Source organism: Nycticebus coucang, chromosome 21, assembly GCF_027406575.1.
Source record: "Nycticebus coucang isolate mNycCou1 chromosome 21, mNycCou1.pri, whole genome shotgun sequence".
In the NCBI taxonomy this organism is placed as follows: Eukaryota; Metazoa; Chordata; class Mammalia; order Primates; family Lorisidae; genus Nycticebus; species Nycticebus coucang.
Window position 1 is genome coordinate 56,532,361 of NC_069800.1, and position 25,012 is coordinate 56,557,372.

A 25,012-nucleotide genomic window follows, 5' to 3' on the forward strand; every position below is an offset into this window, starting at 1 on the left:
CCAAACACCACCACCACCCCAAACTGGGAAGCCTGGAACTTGTCAGAAGTGTTGGGAAAAAAGTACAGGTGTTTAGGAGGGATTTGAGGTAGGCAAGAAGAAGGGAGGAAGGTTCCTCACCCAGGTGTTCTTGCCCGGCTCAGGTTGTAGTTCCCCTCCAGCCCCCTGCCCCAGGCCCCTTCTTTGGCTTGCAGCAGGTTTCAACAGCTCTTTGAAGGAGGAGCCCTGCCGGGGGTGGGAACCTGGGAGTCTTCTCCTGGCCTCCCCATGGGTTAGCCAATGCTAACCGGGTCCCTGGGAGAAGAGATCCAGCTCTGGGGCGTTTAGAGACAAGGACTGTCTGTGTTTTGTTACTCCGGGACACGGCTAGGTCACTCAGGGAAACGAACACAATCCAGAGGCTTCATTGTGCAAACAGCAAACGGCCAAGAAATGGCTGGAGGAAAAAGAAAGGCTTAAAGAGTTTAAATTAAAAAAAAAAAAAAAATAGAAGCCCTGAAAGGCCAGACCACAAGTCCTAAGGGAGGCTGGGTCTGCGAGGAATCACTTTTCCTTCCCTCACAGTGCCCTCTTGGCCCCCTGAGACCCGACAGGCTTGGAGGGGTGCAGTCTCTTTGAACAAAATCAAGCCAAGAGAGCCCTATAGTTCTTTCCCAGTAACTGCTGCAGAAGCGGGAAAACTTGAATTCTGTAAGCAAGAGTTGCAGCTGGACGCCTAAAGGACACAAAAGGACGGCCGAGGGGCGCTATCGGAGGCTGCAGCGTCCCAAAGTGTAAGTGGGGCGGGGGCCTGCGGGAACCCAGCAGCACCGCGGAGCCTGGGAAACCTACACGCCCCGCGTTCCACCCCCAGGGTCTGGCGTGTGACTGGCGCGCGCCAAAGAGCAGGCGCGCTCCCGCGCATGCGCAAAAACCTCACACACACTCCGCCGAGCCGGTCTCCAGGTATGCTCCAGCTTCCGGCGGTCTTGCCAGCGTCTGCGGGAGCAACAGGGTCTACGCATGCGCTTCCCAGCTGTATTGCTAAATCCTGAGGGGAGGGCTAAAGCTTCAGGTGATCCCGCCCCTCCCTTACGGCCCCGGACCAATCACGCAACGGTGGGCGGGATTTTTAAGATGGCGGCCCGCCCATGCGCCGCGCGAGGAGTGTATCGATTGGTTGGAGCCGCGGGCGCAGGTGCGCGCTTCCTATTGGTGTGGGCGGAGCGCGAGAGGCTGCGGTTGCTTCGGTAGCTGCAGGTGAGCGCGCGCACGCGCCGCGGCTCTGGCCTGATTCGGGTGCGCGCGCGCGGCCTCGCGGGGGAGGTGGCTGAGAGTGAGGCTGCGGCGCCTGTGGCCTCCGCTCCGCCCCCCCCTCCGCCTACACTACTGTCGCCGCGGCCGCGGAGGCCCGGAGGGAGGGAGGGAGTCGAGTCCCCGCTCGCCGCGCCGCCAGTCCGACCCTCGGTTCCGCCGCGTGAGCAACCGGCCGAGTGGAGCTCCGCGCAGCCGCCTGAGCTGCGGCCTCCCCCTCTGCAGGTGCCTGTGAGGAGGCGCCGTAGCCGCAGCCGCGATCCGCGCCCGCTGGCGGAGCCCTAGCTCCTCGCGCTCCTGAAGTACTGCCCGGCCCGTGGAGGCCGCCGCGGGGCCCGGCGCTCAGCATGAACCGCAGCCACCGGCACGGGGCGGGGAGCGGCTGCCTGGGCACCATGGAGGTGAAGAGCAAGGTGCGCGGGGCCCGGGTTGGGCGGAGCGGGAGGCCTGGGGAGCCGTGGCCTGGGAGAGGCCGGGAGGACTCGGAGGGCTGGGGAGGCGACCTTGTTCCGGGGAAGCGCCGGGCTGAGCTACCCCGGGGTCTGGTACTTGGGGGGGATGGGGTTGGAGGCAGGAGAACGTGAGCAATAAACTTGCTGAGAAGGGAGTGGCGGAGGTGATGTGCTTGTGTCTGTCCCTGGCCCAGGTAAGAAGACCTAGTGGACCACTCAGACTCGTTTCTTAAATCTCATTCCTGCTTTCAAGGATGGGAAAAAGGGCCTAGGTAATACCCGAGGATGTGAAGCATTGAATGCAAGGTGGTACAGAAGGATTGGGGAGGAGTTCTACCTGCTGGGCTATGAGTAAAAAGCCTCGGGAACACCCGGTTGTTACCCCTCTTTGGTTCAAGGGTGCATGGAATGGGGAAGGGGAGAGCGCGTGAACTAAACAGCCCTTTGAAAGTTAAATTTGCTTCCTGCTAGGACTTTCTCTAGCACTAACTTTGGTATGCATTTAATCTATAAAAGTAGCCCTATCATCTTACTTTGGAGTAGCACTTTACGGTTGGAGTCTGGATGTTCTTCTCATTCCATCGTGCTACCTAGTCAAATCAAGTGTTTTCACCCTTGACCAACGGTATGCCAGTCTGCTGATAATTACTTCGGTATTCACTGAATTCCTAAATCGCAAGGCTCGGTGAGCAGGGTAGTCTGTGGGGATTAGTTAGGGAATGCTTTCCAAAGGGGGTTTTGAGCTGGAATTTGAAGGTGATCAGCAGCCCTGGGAACATTTTCAGCAAATACATTTCCTAAGTTGAAGAACCCAGAGGAGTTCAGATGATCTTGTTCAATTCTCTCAGAAGTCAAATGAGAAGACTGAGGTTCAGAAAGGTTATGACATCCCCAAGCTCTGCTTTTATGACAAAGCCTTGACTAAAGCATTTTTTTTAAAGGTAATTTTTAGGCACTACAGAATATAAGACAGGACACTGACTGGGCTGTGAGAACATTTAAAATAGAACAGAAAAGGCCAGAAACACAGTAAAGGGGAAAAGCAAAAAGCATATCAAACTTCAAAAATAGTGAGGCATCATTGTTTGTAACACTAGTAAGGAGGATGCGAAATCAAGGAGTGGTTTTGAGTGAGGTAAGGTAGAGTAAGGAAAACTTCCTGAAGCCTGTGGATAGAATGGTTTTATTGTCTAGGATTGATAAGCAAAGTTCTCTGTAAGTTTCTGTAATCGAGAGTTATAGCAAGAAATAACATAAAAAACATTTTCAATGTTTTAAAATGTCAATTTGGCATTTAGGAACTCTTATAAATACAGGCACTAGTTTCAGAAACAGTTGTATAATGAGAATAAAGGTATTTGTAGCATGTAAGGAATATGTGCTTCCCTCTGTCCTCCGTGGGACATAGTATAGCAAATTGAAGTGACTTGCTTGAACTGAAGGGTTAAGATGGCTCAAAATGTAGAGCGCTTTTCCTCTAGCTATTGAGTGGTGGTAGTGGTTCTCTGCCTTGTGGTTGAACCTTCTCATGGCATTTCTGTTACAAATCTAGTTTGGATTTGTGGGCGTTGAGGTTAAGGAGAGAAAAACACTTGTGATATTGCATAATCTTAAAATTCAGTTTATGGTCCTGATCTTTGTAGCAAGTCTTTAACTTTTTTCCATAGGAAAAAAAAGAGTAGGAATTCTAGGTGCACTGATTAAAAACAAATAGTAATTTACCTTTAGTACTAGGAAAATCTTGAGTGCTTGGGGACTGGAATTTCAGGCTTTTTCCCTTTCTCTTTTGTTAACTGATTTGTGAATCTTTCACATACTTACGTCTAAACTACACATTATGTATTTGACCTGTCATGCTGCACTTTTAGTGACCCATGTCTCTTAAATGGAATGAAGGAATTCTGAAAACACGGACTGAATGCAGTCAGTCCCACCTTTCTAGTTGTTGTTAGACAAAGTATAGGGTCTGTTTCTAGTGTATCTGCAACACATTATGTTTTAGATATTTATCATTGATACATTTATTTTTAATGGCTGGAATAAAACATTTGTCATCTTAACCATTTAAAAACTATTTGGACAGATTTTTGAAACAGTTTACACTGTTCTTTTACCCTGCTTTAGTGATATTACAGCTTTTTACAAAACTCATGGCTAAGAAGTTGTAACCAAAACTAAGTAGTACGTACCTCGTTTTAGGATCTCTTTCTTCTGCATAAGAAACAGTAGTATCGGGCGGCGCCTGTGGCTCAATGGGCGGCGCCTGTGGCTCAACGGGTAGGGCGCCGGTCCCATATGCCGGAGGTGGCGGGTTCAAGCCCAGCCCCGGCCAAAAATAAAAAAAAAAAAAAAAGAAACAGTAGTATCAACTTTATTACCTTTGCTCATGGAAGAGAAAAATGCTACAGATAATAAAAATGGATAATGTAAATATAACTATAGTTAAATTTGTGATACCAGCTGCCATGTGACTATTCTTTTTGTTTTTTTTTATCATGTGACTATTCTATGCAGCTGATTTATCTCCCTAATTGTTACTCAATCAATAATCAGTGACGTCTTTTAATAACCTTGGAACAAGTTTTTGAGGCATAAAATTTCCTAATTCAAAGACAAATAGAATATTAAATTTGCATTTCTAGAATATATTCAATGGATGCCGGGAAAAGGGAAGCCATACATGTTCTGAATGGCTAGGCGCAGAGGTCCTCAAACTTTTTAAACGGGGAGCCAGTTTTCACTGTCCCTCAGACCATTGGAGGGCCGGACTATAGTTTTAAAAAAAAACTATGAACAAATTCCTATGCACACTGCACATATCTTATTTTGAAGTAAAAAAACAAAACGGGAACAAATACAATCCCACCGCCGCCTCATGCGGGGCCCACCCGCGTAGTTTAAGGACCCCTGGGGGGCATAGTAGACCAGGCTAAAGAAAAGTTGTAAATAGTTGGTAGTGAATGAATAATTGTTGATAAGATCTTAATTTTATTTCCATCTTAGTATTTTTCTTTGTGTAGTAAAAAGTTCTCTGAATTCCACTGTTTTGTTGCAAGGAGCATAATAATTTCACTTTTTTTCCCCCCTCTGCCAGCATTGGCAAAAGGGTACAGCTACTGTGAAGCCATAAAATTTTCTATTGTTTTTATCGTAATAATTAAGAAGCAAGAGAAAACAGTATTGAGCAAAGAATTTTCATTCAAAAGCTTTAGCAAAAACATGGAAGCTGTAAAATGTTATCTTATTAGATATTATCCCCATTCATCTGTCGGAAAGGGATAAACCCTGCGGATGAACCAGAAAGCACTGGCGACTCTGTTGTGATATTCGAGTAAGGGAAATGGAGGAGAAACTGTGACTTTTGATAACATCATAAGACTGTCTCTGATATGAAGGGCGTTTCCTGAGTTTTTATTTACTTTGAAACATGAAGGTGTGACTAAACTTTTTGAGGGCTTTAGGTATGAGTCACCTTATTTTCTTGGCAAATGTCAGTGTTTATATTTCAGGAATGTGTTTTGGAAACTATTTTAATAATTTTTTAGAGGTAAGAGGTGGTTTTAGTGAGTTTTTTATTTTAATATAATTTAAAACCAGTGAGGAATACGGGTTCAAGCAAGGCAGATAAACTTTTTAGGTAGAGCAAACACAGTCAATCCATATGTCCAGTAGGGCCTTTGGGAAAATGAATGAACACATTTATAAACTTCTCAAATTATTACGATGGGAGCTTTCTATGCATGTTTCTTAAGACTGTCCCAGTAGTTAACAGCAGTACGTTAGTATTTCTTTTATTTTTGTTCTTTAAATCATATTTTTTTACATTAATTAGTATTTCTTGCTAATAATAGATATGTAGAGTGGCGCTTGTGGTTCACTGGGTACAGCGCCGGCCTCATGTAGTGAGGGTGGCAGGTTTGAACTTGGCCCTGGCCAAACAGCAACAAAAAATAGCCGAGCATTGTGGTGGACGCCTATGGTCCCAGCTACTTGGGAGGCTGAGACAAGAGAATCACCTGAGCCCAGGAGTTGAAGGTTGCTGTGAGCCATGATGCCATGGTACTCTACCGAGGGCAATAAAGTGAGAGTCTGTCTCACTTAAAAAAAAATAAAATAAATAAAACAATAATAATAATAGATATGTAGACAAGAGGCTGAAGCAAGAGGATCACTTGAGCCCAAGATTTTGAAGTTGCTGTGAGCTATACTGATGCCACAACACTCTACCCAGGGCAACAGAGTGAGACTCTATCTCAAAAGAAAAAAGAAAAAAATAGATATTTAGAGAAATTTGAGTTCAGTGGTTAAACACATTTAGTGAATGTTTGTTTAAACATTAAAAAAAATCAACTGAAATACTTAACTGAGCCTTTAATGAATGTGTTGGTGTCCATAGTGACTCCTAAGAGAGTGATTATAGTCTTGGAGCATTTCTCAAACTTATTTGACTGAGACACTTTTTGAAAAAAGGCTGATGAGCCTTTCTTAGGTTTCCACATTTGAGGAAATGCCACACTCATCCCACAGTAAGTTATAAATCCTGTTGATTATGGACTAGATGAAGCCAGTCCTTAGTGTTGAATAAGAGCCACTTTAATGATTTGACATAGGGAGAACAGAGCTGTGGGGAAGCTGACATGAGAATCAGAACCATGAAGGTAAATATTAGACATGATGACAATTGTCTTCCTCCCTATTTGTGTGATCCCTTAATACCTCCGTCAAGTAGTTATTCTCTTCTTTATCTGCTAATTAGTGAGCTCCTGCAATAGGCCTGAGACTTTTAGTCTCTAGGGCCTAGCACTGTGCCAAGCACATAAACACTTCTTATGTTAATTGCATAGTGGTAGGACATGTATTTGATATGCTCCTAAAGCATCTTTTTTCTGTATTAACAGTGAGAAGATGCTTCTTATCTCTAGACTGTTTTCTGTTGTTTTTTTTTTTTTGAGACAGAGTCTCACTTTATGGCCCTCGGTAGAGTGCCGTGGCATCACACAGCTCACAGCAACCTCCAACTCCTGGGCTTAAGCGATTCTCTTGCCTCAGCCTCCCGAGTAGCTGGGACTACAGGCACCCATCACAATGCTTGGCTATTTTTTTTTTTTTTTTTTTTTGGTTGCAGTTCAGCCGGGGCCGGGACCGCCACCCTCTGTATATGGGGCCGGCGCCTAACCAGCTGAGCCACAGGCACCGCCCTAGACTGTTTTCTTTTATGATGCCTCCATTTGTGTTATACCTTAATGCCAAGAAGCTCAGAGTTCTTTTATATTTTTGCTATTGATTCTTGCCTCATCTCTTGAAATTCTGGTTTCTCCTACGGAGGAGGACACTTAGATGGTTTTTGCTGATGGTCAAAATAAAGACTTGGGAGCATTTTAGTACCCCGTTACTTGAGTGAGAAGAGTGTTGCTCTCAGGGTTTGTGCTCCAGCCTGCGTTTTGAGCTGAGTCATGGTGCAACGTAGTCCCCAGTAAGGCCCGGGGACTCCACGAATGAGTTGAATTCCCTTCAGAGACACAATGGTGAGGAGGCACCTCCTGCCTTTCTTTTGCTTTTTTATCCCTTGATAATGAGGTTTCTGATAATGGACTATCTTCTTAGGACATATACCTAAGTATTATGAGAAATACTTAGGTATACTTACTAATTTGTCTATGGCATTTCCAAATCGAGTCCTTCTCTGTTTATTTTTGTTTGTTAAAAAAAACTTAATATGTTTGTTATATTTACAGTTTGGAGCTGAATTTCGTCGATTTTCACTGGAGAGATCAAAACCTGGGAAATTTGAGGAATTTTATGGATTACTGCAACACGTTCATAAGATACCCAATGTTGATGTTTTAGTAGGCTACGCAGACATCCATGGAGACTTACTGCCTATAAATAATGATGATAATTACCACAAAGCTGTGTCAACAGCCAACCCACTGCTTAGGATCTTTATACAAAAGAAGGGTAAGTACCACTGTTCGGAAAAATTATTTCAAAAATAGAAATAGTGTATTTTCCCCATTGATCCAGACTTTGCCACAAACTTAATGAATAAACAATATTTTGGAGACAAGAGTCTCACTTTGTTGCCCTTGGTAGAGTGCCATGGCATTATAGCTCACAGCTCAAACTTTTCAGCTCAAGCAATTCTCTTGCCTCAGCCTCCCGAGGTGTAGCTGGGACTACAGGTGTCCACCACAATGCCTGGCTATTTTTTAGAAATCGGGTCTCACTCTTGCTCAGGCTGGTCTCAAATCTGTGAGCTCAGGCCATCCGCCCTTCTCAGCCTCCCAGAGTGCTAGGATTACGGGGGTCAGTCACCTTGCCCCCCCAAATAAACATTTTATGTGAATCTTCTTCTTGTGTTAACTAACAAGTAGGTGAAAACATTCATGATATTACTGGTTTAATTAATTAATTAATTTTTTTTTGAAACAGAGTTTTACTTTGTTACCCTTGGTAGAGTGCCATGGCGTCATAGCTCACAGCAACCTCAAACTCTTGGGCTTAAATGATTCTCTTGCCCCAGCCTTCTGAGTATCTGGGATTATCGCCCACCACAATGCCTGGCTTTTTTTTTTTTTTTTGCAGTTTTTGGCTGGGGCTGGGTTTGAACCCACCACCTTCAGCATATGGGGCCGGCGCCCTGCTCCTTTGAGCCACAGTCACGGCCCAGCCTGGCTATTTTTAGAGACAGGGCCCTTACTCTGGCTCAGGCTGGTATTGAACCCATGAGCTCAGGCAATCCACCTGCCTTGGCCTCCCAAGTGCTAGGATTACAGGTGTGAGCCACCACACCTGACCCTTATTGATTTAATTTATATCTTTATAAATTCACTTATAAACACACTTTGCTAAGTGTACTTTAGAAAATTTGTCATTTCAGTTACTTTAATTTTTTAACCTCTTAGGGTTTTTTAGTAGAAATTAGGAATTTGCTGAATCTTTACTATATTGAATGGACTATTGTCTATTCAGAAAGATGCAAAAAGAGTATTTCAATGTCAGTAACATTCCATTTTTTTCAGGGGAAACAAATTTCAACTGCTGTATTTACCAATTAATAGATACTGAAAGCAAAGTTACTTATCTTCCTGAATCTCAATGTCTTTACCTATAGATTGAATATGATATCAAGGTTAAATGAGCTAAGTGCAGTGCCCCCAGCTTACAGCAGGCACCTGGTTTTCTTTCTTTTCCCTGTAGGATATTTTTTACTAATACCATATAAAATTATTTGACTATCTAGGAAAATGAGGTAGCAAGTGTTCTGGAGACTTGTAAACATTGATATTAGTCTTGCAAAAAAAGTGAAATGACTATTTGGTAAGCCTTTTCAAATGTATTTTGTGTCTTAAAATTTAAAAAAACAAAACAAAACATAGCTTCCTGTATGTGTGTCTGTCTGTTTCTCTCTTTTTTTTTTTTTGTAGAGACAGAGTCTCACTTTATGGCCCTCGGTAGAGTGCCGTGGCGTCACACAGCTCACAGCAACCTCCAACTCCTGGGCTTAAGCGATTCTCTTGCCTCAGCCTCCCGAGTAGCTGGGACTACAGGCGCCCACCACAACGCCCGGCTATTTTTTGGTTGCAGTTCAGCCGGGGCCGGGTTTGAACCCGCCACCCTTGGTATATGGGGCCGGCGCCTTACCGACTGAGCCACAGGCGCCGCCCCTGTCTGTTTCTCTCTCTCTCTCTCTCTCTCTCTCTCTCTCCAGGTGGGCAGGGTAGGCATCATTATGTTATGTGCCATTTATTCCTTTCTCTTTGGTAAATGAAAAGGTTTGGTAAGACAGCATGAGAGACCATTGAGCCTGGTTTTGGGATAATTTAAGCCTTACAGTGTTTGTAAAGCAACCCAGAAAGGAGTTTGAGAGAATGGGTAGGGATTACCCTTGAAGGTGAAACTTTATTTCCAATCAGTTGATAAGCACTGGGCCACACCCAGGGCTTTGAAATTCCACCAGTAGTGTATCTTTGCTTTTGTGGGTTTGAAGAAACTAAAGACCGCCAACAAAATAAACTTCCAAGGACCTTAAATTATCCCAAAACCAGGCTCAATGGTCTCTCATGCTGTCTTTCTATATTGTCTGTTTACAAAATACTCACACACACACACACACACACACACAAATTAGTTTCTCCAAAGACCCCTAAGGCAGATTTATTTAATAGAGGTGTGCTGTAATTAGAGTGTGACTTTAGGAAGATCCAGGTGGCTGTTCAGGATGAATTGCAGTGAGCAGCAGTCCTACATTAGAGGCCAGGAGCAGCAGTGGAGAAATAAGAAGGCTGCCCTGGAAGCCACTCTCCAGTAGTGGGGACAGGGCGGGAGGCAGCAGTGGGAAGATACGGGGTGGGTTGGGGAGACAGGCGTCCAGAATCTGTACTCACAGCAGCTGGTACACGTGAAGCAGAGCAAAGCATAGCTTTATGGGCATGAGTCTGATGGTGGCTGGGACAGTGTCATAAACAAGCAGAGTTTGAAGGAGAGATTCATTTGGGAAAGAAAATTAGGAGGTTTGTTTTAGACTAAATCTTATCTGTCTGGTAAGTTGAACATGTCATGTAGGAGATTGGAAATGGTAGGCTGGAATTCAGGATAGAAATCTAGAGACTAGGCTCGGTGCCAGGCACACACACCTAAGCTGGAGGGTTTGAATCCAGCCTGGGCCCACCAAACAACAATGATGGCTGCAACCAAAAAATAGCCGGGCGTTGTGGCTGGCGCCTGTAGTCCCAGCTACTCAGGAGGCTGAGGCAGGAGAATCGCTTAAGCCCAGGAGTTGGAGGTTGCTGTGAGCTGTGTGAGGCCACGGCACTCTACCAAAGGCCATAAAGTGAGACTCTGTCTCTACAAAAAAAAAAAAGAAAGAAAGAAATCTAGAGACTAGTTAGATTTCAAAGTCTTCCAAAAGTGGTAGTTAAAATTTGAGAGTAGACATACGGCCAGTTGAGATGAAGACCAGGGATAGAACCTTGGAAAGCTATTTCTAAAATGCTGGAAAAGAAAGAGTTTTTTGGGTTTTTTTTTTGAAACAGAGTCTCAAGCTGTCGCCCTCAGTAGAGTGCTGTGGCATCACAGTTCACAGCAACCTCCGACTCTTGGGCTTAAGTGATTCTCTTGCCTCAGCCTCCCAATTAATTGGGACTACAGGCACCCGCCACAATGCCCAGCTATTTTTTGATTGCAGTTGTCATTGTTGTTGTAGCAGGCTCAGGCCGGGCTCTAACCTGCCAGCCTGCCAGCCTTGGTGTTTGTGGCTGGCGCCCTACTCACTGAACTATAGGCGCCAAGCCAAAAATAAAGAATTTAAATAATTGTGATTTGATCATGGGCCTTTCTTGTTAGCAAATATAATTTTCATTAAAAATTTAGTTTGCTATTTGGAATATGTATTCAAATATAGAAGGAGTTGGGTTTTTTGGGGGGGGGGGCTAGGGGGTTGTTTTTGAGACAGTCTCACTCTGTTGCCCCTGGCTAGAGTGCATCAGCCTAGCTCACAGCAACTTCAAACTCCTGGGTTCAAGCAATCCTTCTGTCTCAGACTCCTGAGTAAGTGGGACTATAGGCACCAGCCACATCACCCAGCTAATTTTTCTATTTTTAGTAGAGTTGGGGAGGTCTTGCTCCTGCTCAGGTTGGTCTTAAACTCCTGACCTCAAGCATTCCTCCTCCTTGGCCTCCCAGGAGTGCTAGGATTACAGACATGAGCCACCATGTTCGGCCAAAATGAGTTTTTAGACTATAGCCATCTGATAAAAGTTCATTGGATTATCCCGTTTGTTAGATTATAGGAACTCGGTTATCCCACTTTGTGTTTTATTATTAGAATTGTAAAGTTGGCATGATCATGGAATTAATGCTAACATCTTTGAAGGGTGGTGTCTTCAGCTATTTCTCTTTCCGTTTTTTATTGATTGACACCATTTTTATTGAGACCTTGGAAGGTATTTAATTTATTTTGGGACAGAGTCTCACTATGTTGCCCTCAGTAGAGTGCCATGGCATCACTGCTCACAAACTCAAACTCTTGGGCTCAAGCGATTCTCTTGCCTCAACCTCCCAAGTAGCTGGGACCACAGGCGCCCACCACGATACCTGACTATTTTTTTGTTGCAGTTTGGCTGGGCTTGGGTTTAAACCCACCACCCTAGGTATATGGGGCCAGCGCCCCACTCACTGAGCCACAGGAGCCACCCATCAACTACTTTTTGTTGCATTTGTCATTGCTGGTTAGCTGGCCTGGACTGGGTTCAGACCCGCCACCTTCAGTGTATGTGGCTGGCACCATAACCACTGTGCTATGGGCGCCGAGCCTTGAAGGTTTTTATTTTTGTTATAGGAATTACAACTTAGATATATGTTTCTGTGTGAACAAATACTTTCTATGTGGTAGAGGTAAAATGCCCAATATAATTAGTAGCTGACATAGAAATAGTCCATTCAACAGAAAGATTTAAAAAATATAAATTTAATACAAATATGACTTCAGCAAAAAATGAAAATAAGTTGGTTAGTTAATTCCTGTTTAAAACCCTCTCTAATGGGCTCAGCGCCTATAGCTCAGCAGCTAGGGTGCCAGCCACATACACTGGAGCTGGCGGGTTTGAATCTAGCCTGGGCCTGCCAAACAACAACAACTCCAACCAAAAAATAGCGGGGTGTTGCAGTGGGCACCTGTAGTCCCAGCTACTTGGGAGGTTGAGGCAAGAGAATCGCTTAAGCCCAAGATTTTGAGTTTGCTATGAGCTGTGACTCCACTCTACCGAGGGCGACATAATCAAACTCTACCTCAAAAAAAAAAAAAAAAAAAAAGTAAAACCCTCTAATGGTTTCCTGTTGCAACCAGAGTAAAATCCTTTCTGATTTGGACTTCTTAGCCTCCTCTTCCTGCATTCTCACACTCCCTGGTCTCAGGCAACCACATTTGCTTTCTTTCTGTCATTCAAACTTGGTAAGTTTGTTGCTATTTATGTGCTTTTTGCACTTGCTCTTTTTTTCTCTGAAGATCACTTACCGGGGTGGCTCACCCCTGTAATCCTAGCACTCTGGGAGTCTGAGGCAGGTGGATTCCTTGAGCCAGGAGTTTGAGACCAGCCTCAGCAAGAGAGAGACCCCTATCTCTATTAAAAATAGAAAAATTAGCCAGGTGGGTACCTGGATCACTTGAACCCAGAGTTTGAGGTTGCTGTGAGCTAGGCTGACACCAGGGCACTCTAGCCTGGGGCAGCAAAATGAGACTCTGTCACAAAAATAAAAAACACTTTCCCCCAGGGCGGCACCTGTGGCTCAGTGAGTAGGGCGCTGGCTCCATATGCCGAGGGCGGCGGGTTCAAACCCAGCCCCGGCCAAACTGCAACAAAAAAATAGCCGGGCGTTGTGGCGGGCGCCTGTAGTCCCAGCTGTTCGGGAGGCTGAGGCAAGAGAATCGCGTAAGCCCAAGAGTTAGAGGTTGCTGTGAGCCGTGTGGCGCCACGGCACTCTACCCGAGGGCGGTACAGTGAGACTCTGTCTCTACAAAAAAAAAAAAAAAAAAAAACTTTCCCCCAGCTCTTCCCATAGTTGCCTCCTTCTAGTGCATAGCTTGTCACAGGGATCTCTTCTGCCCTCCCTACCTAAAGCTCCCTACAAACCCACCTGTACCAGGTCACTCAGGGGAGACTTGGAATTACCTTACTGAACTTGTGTCAGCTTGTTTTCCTCTGTCTCATTTGCCACCAGGTCCCACCATCTAAACCTATGACAGACTTACATAGTGTACTGTGATGCATGTTGATTCTTTTTTCTTGTAAGCAAAGCTGAACATGGGCTTAAGTAGAAAGCTGATTTTAAGCTAACGCAGTGGCTCACACCTGTAATCCTAGCACTATGGAAGGCTGAGACAGATGGCTCGCCTGAGCTCAGGGGTGCCCCTATCTCTTTAAAAAAGAAAGAAAAGAGGGTTCAAAGAAAATGTGGCTCAAAGGAGTAGACCACCGACCCCATATGCCAGAGGTGGTGGGTTCAAACCCAGCCCCGGCCAAAAACTGCAAAAATAAAAGAAAGAAAGAAAATAGCTGGGTGGGGCGGCACCTGTGGCTCAGTCGGTAAGGCGCCGGCCCCATATACCGAGGGTGGCGGGTTCAAACCCGGCCCCTGCCGAACTGCAACAAAAAAAATAGCCGGGTGTTGTGGCGGGCGCCTGTAGTCCCAGCTACTCAGGAGGCTGAGGCAAGAGAATCGCTTAAGCCCAGGAGTTGGAGGTTGCTGTGAGCTGTGTGAGGCCACGGCACTCTACCGAGGGCCATAAAGTGAAACTCTGTCTCTACAAAAAAAGAAAATAGCTGGGTGTGTGACAGGCGCCTGTAGTCCCAGCTACTCAGGTGGTTGAGGCAAGAGAATCACTTAAGCCCAAGAGGTTGCTGTGAGCTATGACACTACAGGCACTCTATCTAGGGCAACAAAGTGAGACTCTGCCTCAGGAAAAAAAAAAAACAAAAAACTGATTTTAGGTAAACCTTAATGAACATTAAATTCAGGAAAATAATATAAAGCATGACATAAGTATAGTTACATTTTATTGCTTGATTATGAAAACTCCTCTGAATTTTTTTGGTTTTTTGGAGACGAGGTGTTGCTCCTTCACTTTGGCTAGTGGCATGATCATAGCTCACTGCAACCTCAAACTCCTGGGCTCAAGTGATCCTTCTGGCTCAGCCTCCTGAGTAGGTGGGACTATGTTTGTACCATCACACCAGGCTATTTTTTATTTTTATTTTTATTTTTTGAAACAGAGTCTCCCTTTTTTGCCCTCAGTAGAGTGAGGTGTCGTAGCTCACAGCAACCTCAAACTCTTGGGCTTAAGCAGTTCTCTTGCCTCAACCTCTTGAGTAGCTGGGACTACAAGCACCTGTCACAACGCTCAGCTATTTTAAGAGATGAGGTCTTGCTCTGGCTTAGGCTGGTTTCGAACCTGTGAGCTCAGGCAGTCCACCACCACCCCGCCTCCCAGAGTGCTAGGATTACAGGTGTGAGCCACTGTGCCCAGCCCTATTTTTAATTTTTTGTAGAGACAGGATCTGATACTGTTACTCAAGCTGGTCTCTAACTCATGGCCTCCTCAGCCTCCCGAATCTTCATCCTGCTAGGAGTATAGGTGTGAGCCGCTGTGCCGAATTCATTTTCTGTTTTCTTTGCTTGTTGACTCCAGTTGAGAAATCAACAGGAGCAGCAATTATATTTGATATGGTACCAAGTGGTTTTTTGTTTTTGTGTGAGACAGAGTCTTGCTGTGTTGTCCTGGGTGGAGTGTAGTAGGATTATCATACCTCACTGCAATCTCAGATACCCGGGTCAAGCAATCCTATTGCCTCAGCCTCCTGAGTGGCTGGCTAATGTTTTTTGTTTTTGAGACAGAGTCTTACTTTGTTGTCCTCAGTAGAGTGCTATGGTGTCATAGCTCTTAGCAACTTCAAACTCTTGGGCTCAAGTAATCCTCTTGCCCCACCCTCCCCAGTAGCTGGGACTATTATAGGACCCTGCCACAATGCCCAGCTATATTTTAGAGACGGGGTCTTACTCTGGGTCAGGCTGTTCTCGAACTCCTGAGCTCAGGCAATCCACCCACCTTAGCCCTCCAGAGTGCTGGGATTACAGGTGTGAGCCACCACGCCTGGCCTCTGGCTGATTTTTTTTGTTTGTTTGTGAGAGAGAGTTTCACTATGTTGCCCTGGGTAGAATGCCATGGTGTCACAGCTCAAAGCAACCTCAAACTCTTGGGCTTAAGCAATTCTCTTGTCTTAGCCTCCCAAGTAGCTGGACTACAGGTGCCCAGCACAACGCCCGGCTATTTTTTGGTTGGAGTTGTCATTATTGGCAGGCCCGGGCTGTATTCGAACCTGCCAGCTCTGGTGTATGTGGCTGGCACTCTAGCTGCTTGACCTACAGACACTGAGCCCTAAGGTTGCATTTTAATGAATCAGTTTAAGATTGTCTAAGGGATATGCATTTTTTTTTTTTTTTTTGAGACAGAGTCTCACTTTGTCACTCTGGGTAGAGTACCTTGGCGTCATAGCTCACAGCAACCTCAAACTCTTCGGCTCGATGAGTTCTTTTGCCTCAGCCTCCTGAGCAGCTGGGACTACAGGCATCCGCCACAATGCCCAGCTATTTTTAGAGACAGGGTCTCTGTTAACTTAGGCTGGACTCAAATCCATGAGCTCAGTCAATCCACCCACCTTGGTCTCTCAGAGTGCTAGGATTATAGGCATGAGCCATGGTGCCCAGCCTAGGGTTTATGCATTTTAGTAATGAATTGTAAGGTATAGTTTAATAAACGGTATGGCCCCAGAAATTAGGAAGAACGTCTAGTATGATTACTAGTTGCTCATGACTTATAACTTTTGACACATACCTGTGTTTTAATCGGTCATCAAGCCTATTAAAACTGTGTTCTAGGGCGGCGCCTGTGGCTCAGCGGGTAGGGCGCCGGTCCCATATACCGAGGGTGGCGGGTTCAAACCCGGCCCCGGCCAAACTGCAACAACAAAATAGCTGGGCGTTGTGGCAGGCGCCTGTAGTCCCAGCTGCTCGGGAGGCTGAGGCAAGAGAATCGCTTAAGCCCAGGAGTTGGAGGTTGCTGTGAGCTGTGTGAGGCCACGGCACTCTACCGAGGGCCATAAAGTGAGACTCTGTCTCTACAAAAAAAAAAAAACAACAAAACTGTGTTCTAATTATTTTTCAAATTTGTTTCTGTCTCCACTGCCTCTGCTCCTGGCAGAAACCATCCCAAATCACTGCAGGGGTCTCCTGTCCTGGATCCTTCCCCAGCCTGTAGCCTGAAAGAGCTTTCTAGAAAACCAGAGATTATCTTCACCCTCTCCTTTAAAGTCTTTGGTGCTCTTCCCCTTGCCCTTCGGCTAAAATCTAGAAGCTTTAACACTTCCCAGGAGGCCCAGTTTGTCTGGCTGCCTCTAACTTGGCTCCTGACCCCACCCTCTCACCCTCCGTCCTGGCTATATTGACTTACCTGCCCTCACTTTTCTCTACATTATTATATCTTGTGCCTGGAACGTTCTTCCTCCCTCTTACCCGATTAGCCACTGGCTGCTTTTCCAGTCTCCACAGAAATCTCACTTTTCCTTCCCTGCAAGCCATGCTAGGTGCCAGTTACACACTACACTCTCCCCAGCATGGTGAGCTGCTTCCCAGCTCTGGGCACCTTTGCCATAATTTAATTACAGTAGTTGAAATTGTTTGTTAGTTGCCATCTCCTCTTTTGGACCATGAAAGCAGTCATTGTGTATGTTTTGTTCACTGAATCTCCAGGACAGAGTACAATGCCCGGCATCTTTATTAAATATTTGGTGGTTGATTTTATAGTGGGAATTAAAGGGGTCTGCAAAATTTGAATATTTAATTCGCTTTAAGTGATGTTTAATCCTTTGAGAGTTGCCATATCTATTTCATTTAACCAATTTGGGTTTTTCCAAGGGTTAGCAGACTAAGGCCTGCTGGCTGTTTTTGTAAATAAAGCATTCTTGGAACACATCCATTCCTGTTCTATCTATTGCCTTTGGCTGTTTTTGCAAGAGAGACTGTATGGCCTGCAATACTTAAAACATTCACTGACTTTTTTTTTTTTTTTGAGACAATCTTACTCCCTAGCTCTGGGTAGAATGGCCTAGAGTCACAGCTCATAGGAACCTCAAACTCCTGGATTTCAGCGATCCTCTTGCATCAGCCTCTGGAGTAGCTGGGACTTCAGGCTAGTTTTCTATTTTTGGTAGAGAGGGGGATCTCACGCTTGCTCAGTCTGGTCTCAAACTCCTGAACTCAAGCAATCCACCTGCTTCAGCTTCCCAGAGTGCTAGGATTACATGTGTGAGCCATTACGCCACAGCTGTTTACTGACTCTTGACAGAAAAAGGTTGTTAACCTGGATTAGGACACTTTTAAAAATTATTTCAGGCTGGGTGAGGTGGCTCATGCCTGTAATCCTAGCACTCCGGGAGGCCAGGGTGGGTGGATTGCTTGAGCTCACTTGAGACCAGCTTGAGCAAGAGCGAGAGACCCTGTCTCTACTAAAAAATGAAAACCTGAGGCAATAGGACCACTTGATCCCAAGAGTTTGAGATTGCGGTGAGCTGTGATGCCACAGCACTCTACGCAGGGTAAAAAAGTGAGACTCTGTCTCAAAAAACAAACAAAAAAAAATTATTTCATTTTTCCCTGCCTTCCTCTAAGCTTCAAATGGAGCCCAATTTTTTTTTCTGTAGAGACAGAGTTTCACTTTATCGCCTGGGTAGAGTGCCATGACATCATACAGCTCACAGCAACCTCCAACTCCTGGGCTTAAGCGATTCTCTTGCCTCAGCCTCCCGAGTAGCTGGGACTACAGGTGCCCGCCACAACGCCTGGCTATTTTTTTGTTGCAGTTTGGCCAGGGCCGGGTTTGAACCCGCCACCCTCCGTATATGGGGCCGGCACCTTACCGACTGAGCCACAGGCGCTGCCCAATTTTGAACTTTCTTGATGACTATACCATGAAACGTTGCTGTTTAGCTGCTGTGTAGGCGTGCTTGTGGAGTATAGAGCTTGTGCTTTTTCTTGTATCTGTGCCTGCTGCTCACACGGAGACCCTTACCCCTCACTCTGAATGTGTGACTTATGACCCTCTGTGAGCTAAGGAATGAGATTACTAGGCTTTTCAGAATTAATGTTTAAAGAGTAACAGATTCAGAGGGAGGCCCCGCAGGCTCCTCTGTAAGTACAGCACAGGAACTTTTTGTGTGTAGGAAAGTAAGACGTCCAGTTTGATTATTCAGAGGCCTTCTAGGTGGATCCTTGTCTATGCTAGTTAGCCGAGATCGGTGGCCGAAAGACAGGGGAAAAGTGACGTATTGCTGTATCGGCCTCTGTCATATATACTCTTGCTTATGTCTGAGTTTATACAAGTGGAAGGTTGCTATGAATCGAGTTTGCATCTCATTCAGAGTTCAGTGCTCTGATATAACTTAACTCAGGTAGAAAGTCAACTCAGTTACTTAGGGACATTCACCTTTACACTTTAAACTAGCACCCTGCACCCTGGCTTTCTGCCAAAATATTTTCTTTCCCAGTGGCTGGAAACTGATTAGCTAGATGGGAGAACAAAGGTGCCTTTGTACTGGGGCATATTGCTTTTGAGAATTTAGCAGAAAGCATTCAAATGGAGTCTGCAGGCAATGCCAAATTATGCAGATTTGGGGGGGGTTTGGTCAGGTTTCCCATGAGTAGGTATTTAGGCAACTTGATTTTGTTCTCAGTTTATATGGTCTGGAATTTCCCTTATAGATATTATTATGTAGGCTTTTGTTTTTGATTACTTTATTTTTTTTTTTTTGTGGTTTTTGGCCGGGGCTGGGTTTAAACCCGCCACCTCCAGCATATGGGACCGGCGCCCTACTCCTTGAGCCACAGGCGCCGCCCTTTGATTACTTTAAAATAAAAATATATGTAATTTTAAGAAGACACATCAGTAGAGGACTCTTGATAAGTTTTTGATCAAATTTTGCCAAAAAATTCTTGTACAGATGGATTTATTTCCAAAGCCATGTTATAAATTTGTCTCTGTAAGAACACAGTGTAAATACTTCGTCTATAAATGAAGACGAAAGTGCCAGGGCTGGGAGGATGCCAAAAAATAAGCTCCCCCTAGTCTTGTACATTTATGTGAAACTAGGTTTTGAAGAATATTGATGTAACATCAGAAAATAATACTAAAGTTCTCCATACTCTGACACACAATTGTTACTTAGCATTCATTATGTGAGCATGGGAAGAAACTGGGGTAAGAAAACCTGGGTTCCAAGCTCTTCCCTGTAACTCATGTTATACCCTGAATTTCCTCGTCTATAGAGTGATGAAGATGGTAATAGCTCTCTAAGGAGGGGGGGGAGCAACACTGAAGCCCTAGAGATGGTCCTGCTAGTGCTATCTGCTGCAGGGCCGAGGCTGGACTATTTCTTTTGCAGGGGTGAGGAGAGGACTTTGTTTTCTTTTATTTTTATTGAATTTTTTTTTTCTAATCCTTGGAAATTTGCCCGTTTAGTTTATCGTCAGTTCAGTTATTTTTTAAAATATGATTTCAACTTTTGTTCTTGTATTGATCTCCTTTTTTACCTCTCCTTAGCTGATGAGATATTTTGTCTACAGAATATCTTTTTGCAGTCATATCACTTAAAATATCCGGTGGTAGGTGTTCTGTTTTCCTTTAGTTTATATCATATTATAAATTGGTGGCTTTAGGGGGCGGCGCCTGTGGCTCAAGGAGTAGGGCGCCGGTCCTATATGCCGGAGGTGGCGGGTTCAAACCTAGCCCTGGCCAAAAACCACAAAAAACAAAAACAATTGGTGGCTTTAGGAATGAATTCTTCCACCCAAACAGGTTTTTTGTTGTTGTTGGTAGCAGCAATCAAAAACAAGGCTTTCTGGCACAAGAAAACCTGCCTGGAACTGAGGAGCGGCTATGCCTTTTATTTTATTTATTTAGTTTTTAGAGACAGAGTCTCGTTTTGTCACCCTTGGTAGAGTGCCGTGATGTTACCACTCATAGCAACCTCCACTTCTTGGGCTTAAGTGATTCTCTTGCCTCACCCTCCCAAGTAGCTGGGACTACAGGCGCCTGCCACAACGCCCGGCTATTTTTTGTTGTTGTTGCAGTTTGGCCGGGGCTGGGTTCGAACTCGCCACCGTTCGTACATGGGGCTGGTGCCCTACTCATTGAGCCACAGGCGAGCTATGCCTTTTAAATGGGACAGCTCTCCAATTTGCCAGAGTCCTCACCACTCCCTATTATGTTTCCACCACTAAGACAAAATGTGTTTTGGAGTTTTTCATGCAGTGGAGAAAAGTTAAAAATCTTACACCTGTGCCTCTTTCAAAATGAAATTAAAAGATCAAGAATCCCCCCCAGAACAATGAGGGAGAATGGTTTTTTTGCAGAAAACCAAAATTCCTGTGTATTCAGTGTGTACCTGCTTCATTTAATTACATTATTTGCCCAGCCACCTGCTAGTACAGATACATTGCTATGTTACAGATTTTGCTGTTTTGATTTACTTTGAAAATCAAATGTCCCATTTCATATCTCTGAGCTGAATATGATATGCATACAAATTGCAGGGTTTTTAAACAAATGAAGCAAAAATATATTTTAAATAGCAGGTTTAAAATCTTCAAGGATGTGTGTGTAAGATCTGTCAGAATCTCATTTGCCACGTTTAATGTGTATGTAGTAAAGCATTACGAAATTTAACTTCCAACATTTGGTAATTTTGTGATGGGCATTTGAGATGGCCACCTGGTGGTTTTTTATGGTATGACATTATACTACTGTATAACATGGTTTGATTAGAATAAGCTAATCCACTATTGTGCTAGTTTATGTAACCAAATGGATTTGAATTATCCTTTCTGTACATATTCAACTGTAGGTAAATGGATATTTTTATAGCATTTCTATAATTCTTTTATTTTAAACAGAAGAAGCGGACTATAGTGCCTTTGGTACAGACACACTAATAAAGAAGAAGAACGTTTTAACCAATGTGTTGCGTCCTGACAACCACAGAAAGAAGCCACACATCGTCATTAGTATGCCCCAAGACTTTAGACCTGTGTCTTCTATCATAGATGTGGATATTCTCCCAGAAACACATCGCAGGGTTCGTCTTTACAAATATGGCATGGAGAAACCCCTGGGATTCTACATCCGAGATGGCTCCAGTGTCAGGGTGACACCACATGGCTTAGAGAAGGTCCCAGGGATCTTTATATCCAGGCTTGTCCCAGGAGGTCTGGCTCAAAGCACAGGACTATTAGCTGTTAATGATGAAGTTTTAGAAGTTAATGGCATAGAAGTTTCGGGGAAGAGTCTTGATCAAGTAACCGACATGATGATTGCGAACAGCCGCAACCTCATCATAACAGTGAGACCAGCAAACCAGAGGAATAATGTTGTCAGGAACAGTCGGACTTCCGGCAGCTCTGGCCAGTCTACTGATAATAGCCTTCTTGGCTATCCACAGCAGATGGAACCAAGCTTTGAGCCAGAGGATGAAGACAGTGATGAAGATGACATTATTATTGAGGACAGTGGTGTGCCACAACAGATTCCAAAAGCTGTTCCCAATACTGAGAGCCTGGAATCATTAACGCAAATAGAGCTCAGTTTTGAGTCTGGACAGAATGGTTTTATTCCCTCTAATGAAGTGAGCTTAGCACCTGTAGCAAGTGGCACAAACACAGAATTTGAAACACATGCTCCAGATCAGAAACTCTTAGAAGAAGATGGGACAATCATAACATTGTGAAACCCTGTGTGCATGTTTTCTGAGGGAGGACGCCGTGGGGACTTGTGCATTTGGCTAGTTCAAAGAGCATATACCTCTGACCAGTTATGTGGAATGGGCATGAGAAAATATTGCAAGCTTAGAATATTATTAAAATAATAGTTTGATAATTGTTAATATAAATTTTGGTGGATCAGAGGTGAATTTAAGTCTAAAACAAAGGGGCCTTTGCTAATGAATTATGTGCTTTGGTTATTTTGTCTGTGGAGAACTGGATGTTGAAGCACATTCTCAGAACTGTGGGAGAGGACTGGATCATTTCTGCTTGAATTGGTTGCATATTAAACCTGCTGTGCAGAGCCCACTTAGTTTTTCCTTTATATTTTAAAAATTCTAATGTGAAGAAGTCTGATCCTATCTCTCGGTACGTTGGGGCCTCAGCTATTACGTTTCCAGTGTCTTATTTTTTTCAATGTTGTTCCTTCATTACTAATTGTAACAAATTGTTTTGTAAATGCATTTTTTTTTTTTTTTTAGAGACAGAGTCTCACTTTGTCCCCCTCAGTAGAGTGCTGTGGCATCACAGCTCACAGCAACCTCCAACTCCTGGGCTTACGTGATTCTCTTGCCTCAGCTTCCCGAGTAGCTGGGACTACAGGCGTCCACAATGCCTGGCTATTTTTTGTTGCAGTTTGGCCGAGGCTGGGTTCGAACCCACCACTCTCAGTATATGGGGCCAGCACCCCACTTACTGAGCCACAGGTGCCGCCTAATGCATTTTTTTTCTAATTTCTAAGAAATCAAATGACTTGGCTGTTTTCAGGAGTTGCTTGTCATGTGAAGCATCAAAGCTGTGCTCCTGAGTGACGACACTCTGTAGCAGTTGTGCAAGTTGGTGTTTGTCCATCCTGTTGTTTTCATATTTACAAACTAATTCCGTGTGGGTATGATTTATGTTTTAATGGCGATTCCGGTGACTCTGGAAATAATGGGAGACTCTGCTCTAACCTCTTTCTTCTTTCCTCATTCCCAGTCTCACTGGAAATCATTCTGTTTGTTGTTAGTGTCTTTTGTTGGTTTCCTTTTATACTCTTAATGTATTCAGTTTCAAATCATTTTGGATGAAAAATGCACCGAAATTAAGAGATTTTTACACACAGGACAAACTTGTGCACTTTTTATACAAAAAAGTTGGGTTTTCCTTTGACAGGATTTATAGAAACACTGCCTACACTTTATGAAAAATATGTAGTATTCTCCTATGACAGGTAAGATTTTTCACTATTAATTTTATGAGGCTATTTATTACTTCCTAATAGTGCATCCACTTAGAACATGTCAAGAGTGAGGCTGCTAACAATCATTCCTCGCCTGATTTCACTGTACAATGTGCACAAGCAAATGGTATGCTTGTATATAGAAACTAAGAATATTACGAAGTACATAAGTTCCCTGTGGCTTATGAAGAGTTATTTATTAATTAATTTTATGGTAGGGCTAGTATGAATACCTTTTTAACAACTGTGTGCTATTAAAACAATGAAGATTCAAATGACTCCGTTTTGAAGGATGTTTTCTCTGTATGGTAAAATATATGAAGAAGTCTTAATTAAATGAAGATCACTTAACTCAGAATACTTCAATGCATTTTGTTCACATTACCATTATGCATATTATCAGTGAACTATTAGCTGTACATTATATAATACAATGTACTTTCTGTTGAATTCATTCTTCCATTTATATACCACTTTCTTTTGAATGGCATTCCGCTTTAACATTCTGTGGGTCTTATAAGTTTGACTCTTGAATGGCAAAATAATGTTAGTCTGTAGAAGGTTAAATTTCATTTATACTATAAGTGGTGCAGGGGTTCAACATTGTAAGTAAAAATATTTTTACACACTACCTCTCTTTTTTTTAAACAAAGTTTTAACATCAGAACTTTTCTCTTGGGGGAAAAATACTTCAGGGCTTGACTTTTTGTACAAATTTTAACTGTAAAATACAGATTTATCTTGTATGCGTTTATGAAAATGGAAATCCAAGCTGCTAGTGCTTTTTGTTTTAATTATCCCGCTAAGGGTATATGTCAATGGTGTTTCCAACTAGATTTCTGTCATTTAAATTATTGGTGAAATAATTGATTACTGGACGTATTGTAAAACCAGTATGGATTATACAATAAAATATTAACTCATTAATAGAATCAATTATTTCAAGTGTACCATATTAACAAAAATCAGTGGGTCCAGTGTAAAATTTTATAGTACTAAATGTCAAGCCTAACTGTGAATTTTGTTCTGTATCTTAAGTAAATTTAAGGTAATGTCCTTGAGCTATCAACAAAATATATGTACTTTTGTGAACTATGAATTTTCTAATTAAATTTTACATGCTATAACATGATTTTTACATGAATGATACTTTGTTTAAACTATCAAATGTCAGTATTTTACTACAATTTTATTATAAAATGTACATTATCACTAAATGAATTTTGATTTTAAAAATCAAATTAGCTTTAGTTGTATATTATTTTTTACAAATAAAGATAGACTTGTATAAAGGCTACTTTCTTGTTTGAAGTTATATGAAAAGTCACCCACAGATATTTACCGAACACCCATTATAGAAAAGGGGTTGGAAGAAACCGATTAAGTTATAACAAGATCCTTACTTCTCTCATTGTTAAAAGATAACATCAAATTAGGCTCGGTGCCTGTGACTCAAGTGGCTAAAGCACCAGCCACATACACCTGAGCTGGCGGGTTCGAATCCAGCCCGGGCCCACCAAACAACAATGACAGCTGCAATCAAAGAATAGCTGGGCATTGTGGCGGGTGCCTGTGGTCCCAGCTACTTTGGAGGCAGAGGCAGGAGAATCGCTTGAGCCCAGGAGTTGGAGGTTGCTGGGAGCTGTGATGCCATGACACTCTACCCAGGGCGACAGCTTGA

At 43.6% G+C, this 25,012-nt stretch overlaps 1 protein-coding gene across 1 annotated transcript; it reads left to right on the top strand.

Moving 5' to 3' along the window:
• The first annotated feature begins 1,317 nt into the window (after nt 1-1,317).
• Nucleotides 1,318-24,628, top strand: PARD6B (par-6 family cell polarity regulator beta). Its single transcript, XM_053574697.1, has 3 exons — nt 1,318-1,706; nt 7,481-7,703; nt 21,246-24,628. Exons 1-3 carry the CDS (start codon nt 1,641-1,643, stop codon nt 22,073-22,075), a joined length of 1,119 nt encoding a protein of 372 aa, XP_053430672.1. The 5' UTR covers nt 1,318-1,640; the 3' UTR covers nt 22,076-24,628.
• Nucleotides 24,629-25,012: the final 384 nt, after the last annotated feature.

What these genes read in the sequence shown, in the direction of transcription:
- PARD6B (XM_053574697.1), top strand. Translation starts at nt 1,641, where the DNA reads ATGAACCGCAGCCACCGGCACGGGGCGGGGAGCGGCTGCCTGGGCACC. An exon ending in CCATGGAGGTGAAGAGCAAG is followed by an intron (nt 1,707 to 7,480) that starts GTGCGCGGGGCC and finishes TTATATTTACAG; the next exon opens with TTTGGAGCTGAATTTCGTCG. An exon ending in GATCTTTATACAAAAGAAGG is followed by an intron (nt 7,704 to 21,245) that starts GTAAGTACCACT and finishes TATTTTAAACAG; the next exon opens with AAGAAGCGGACTATAGTGCC.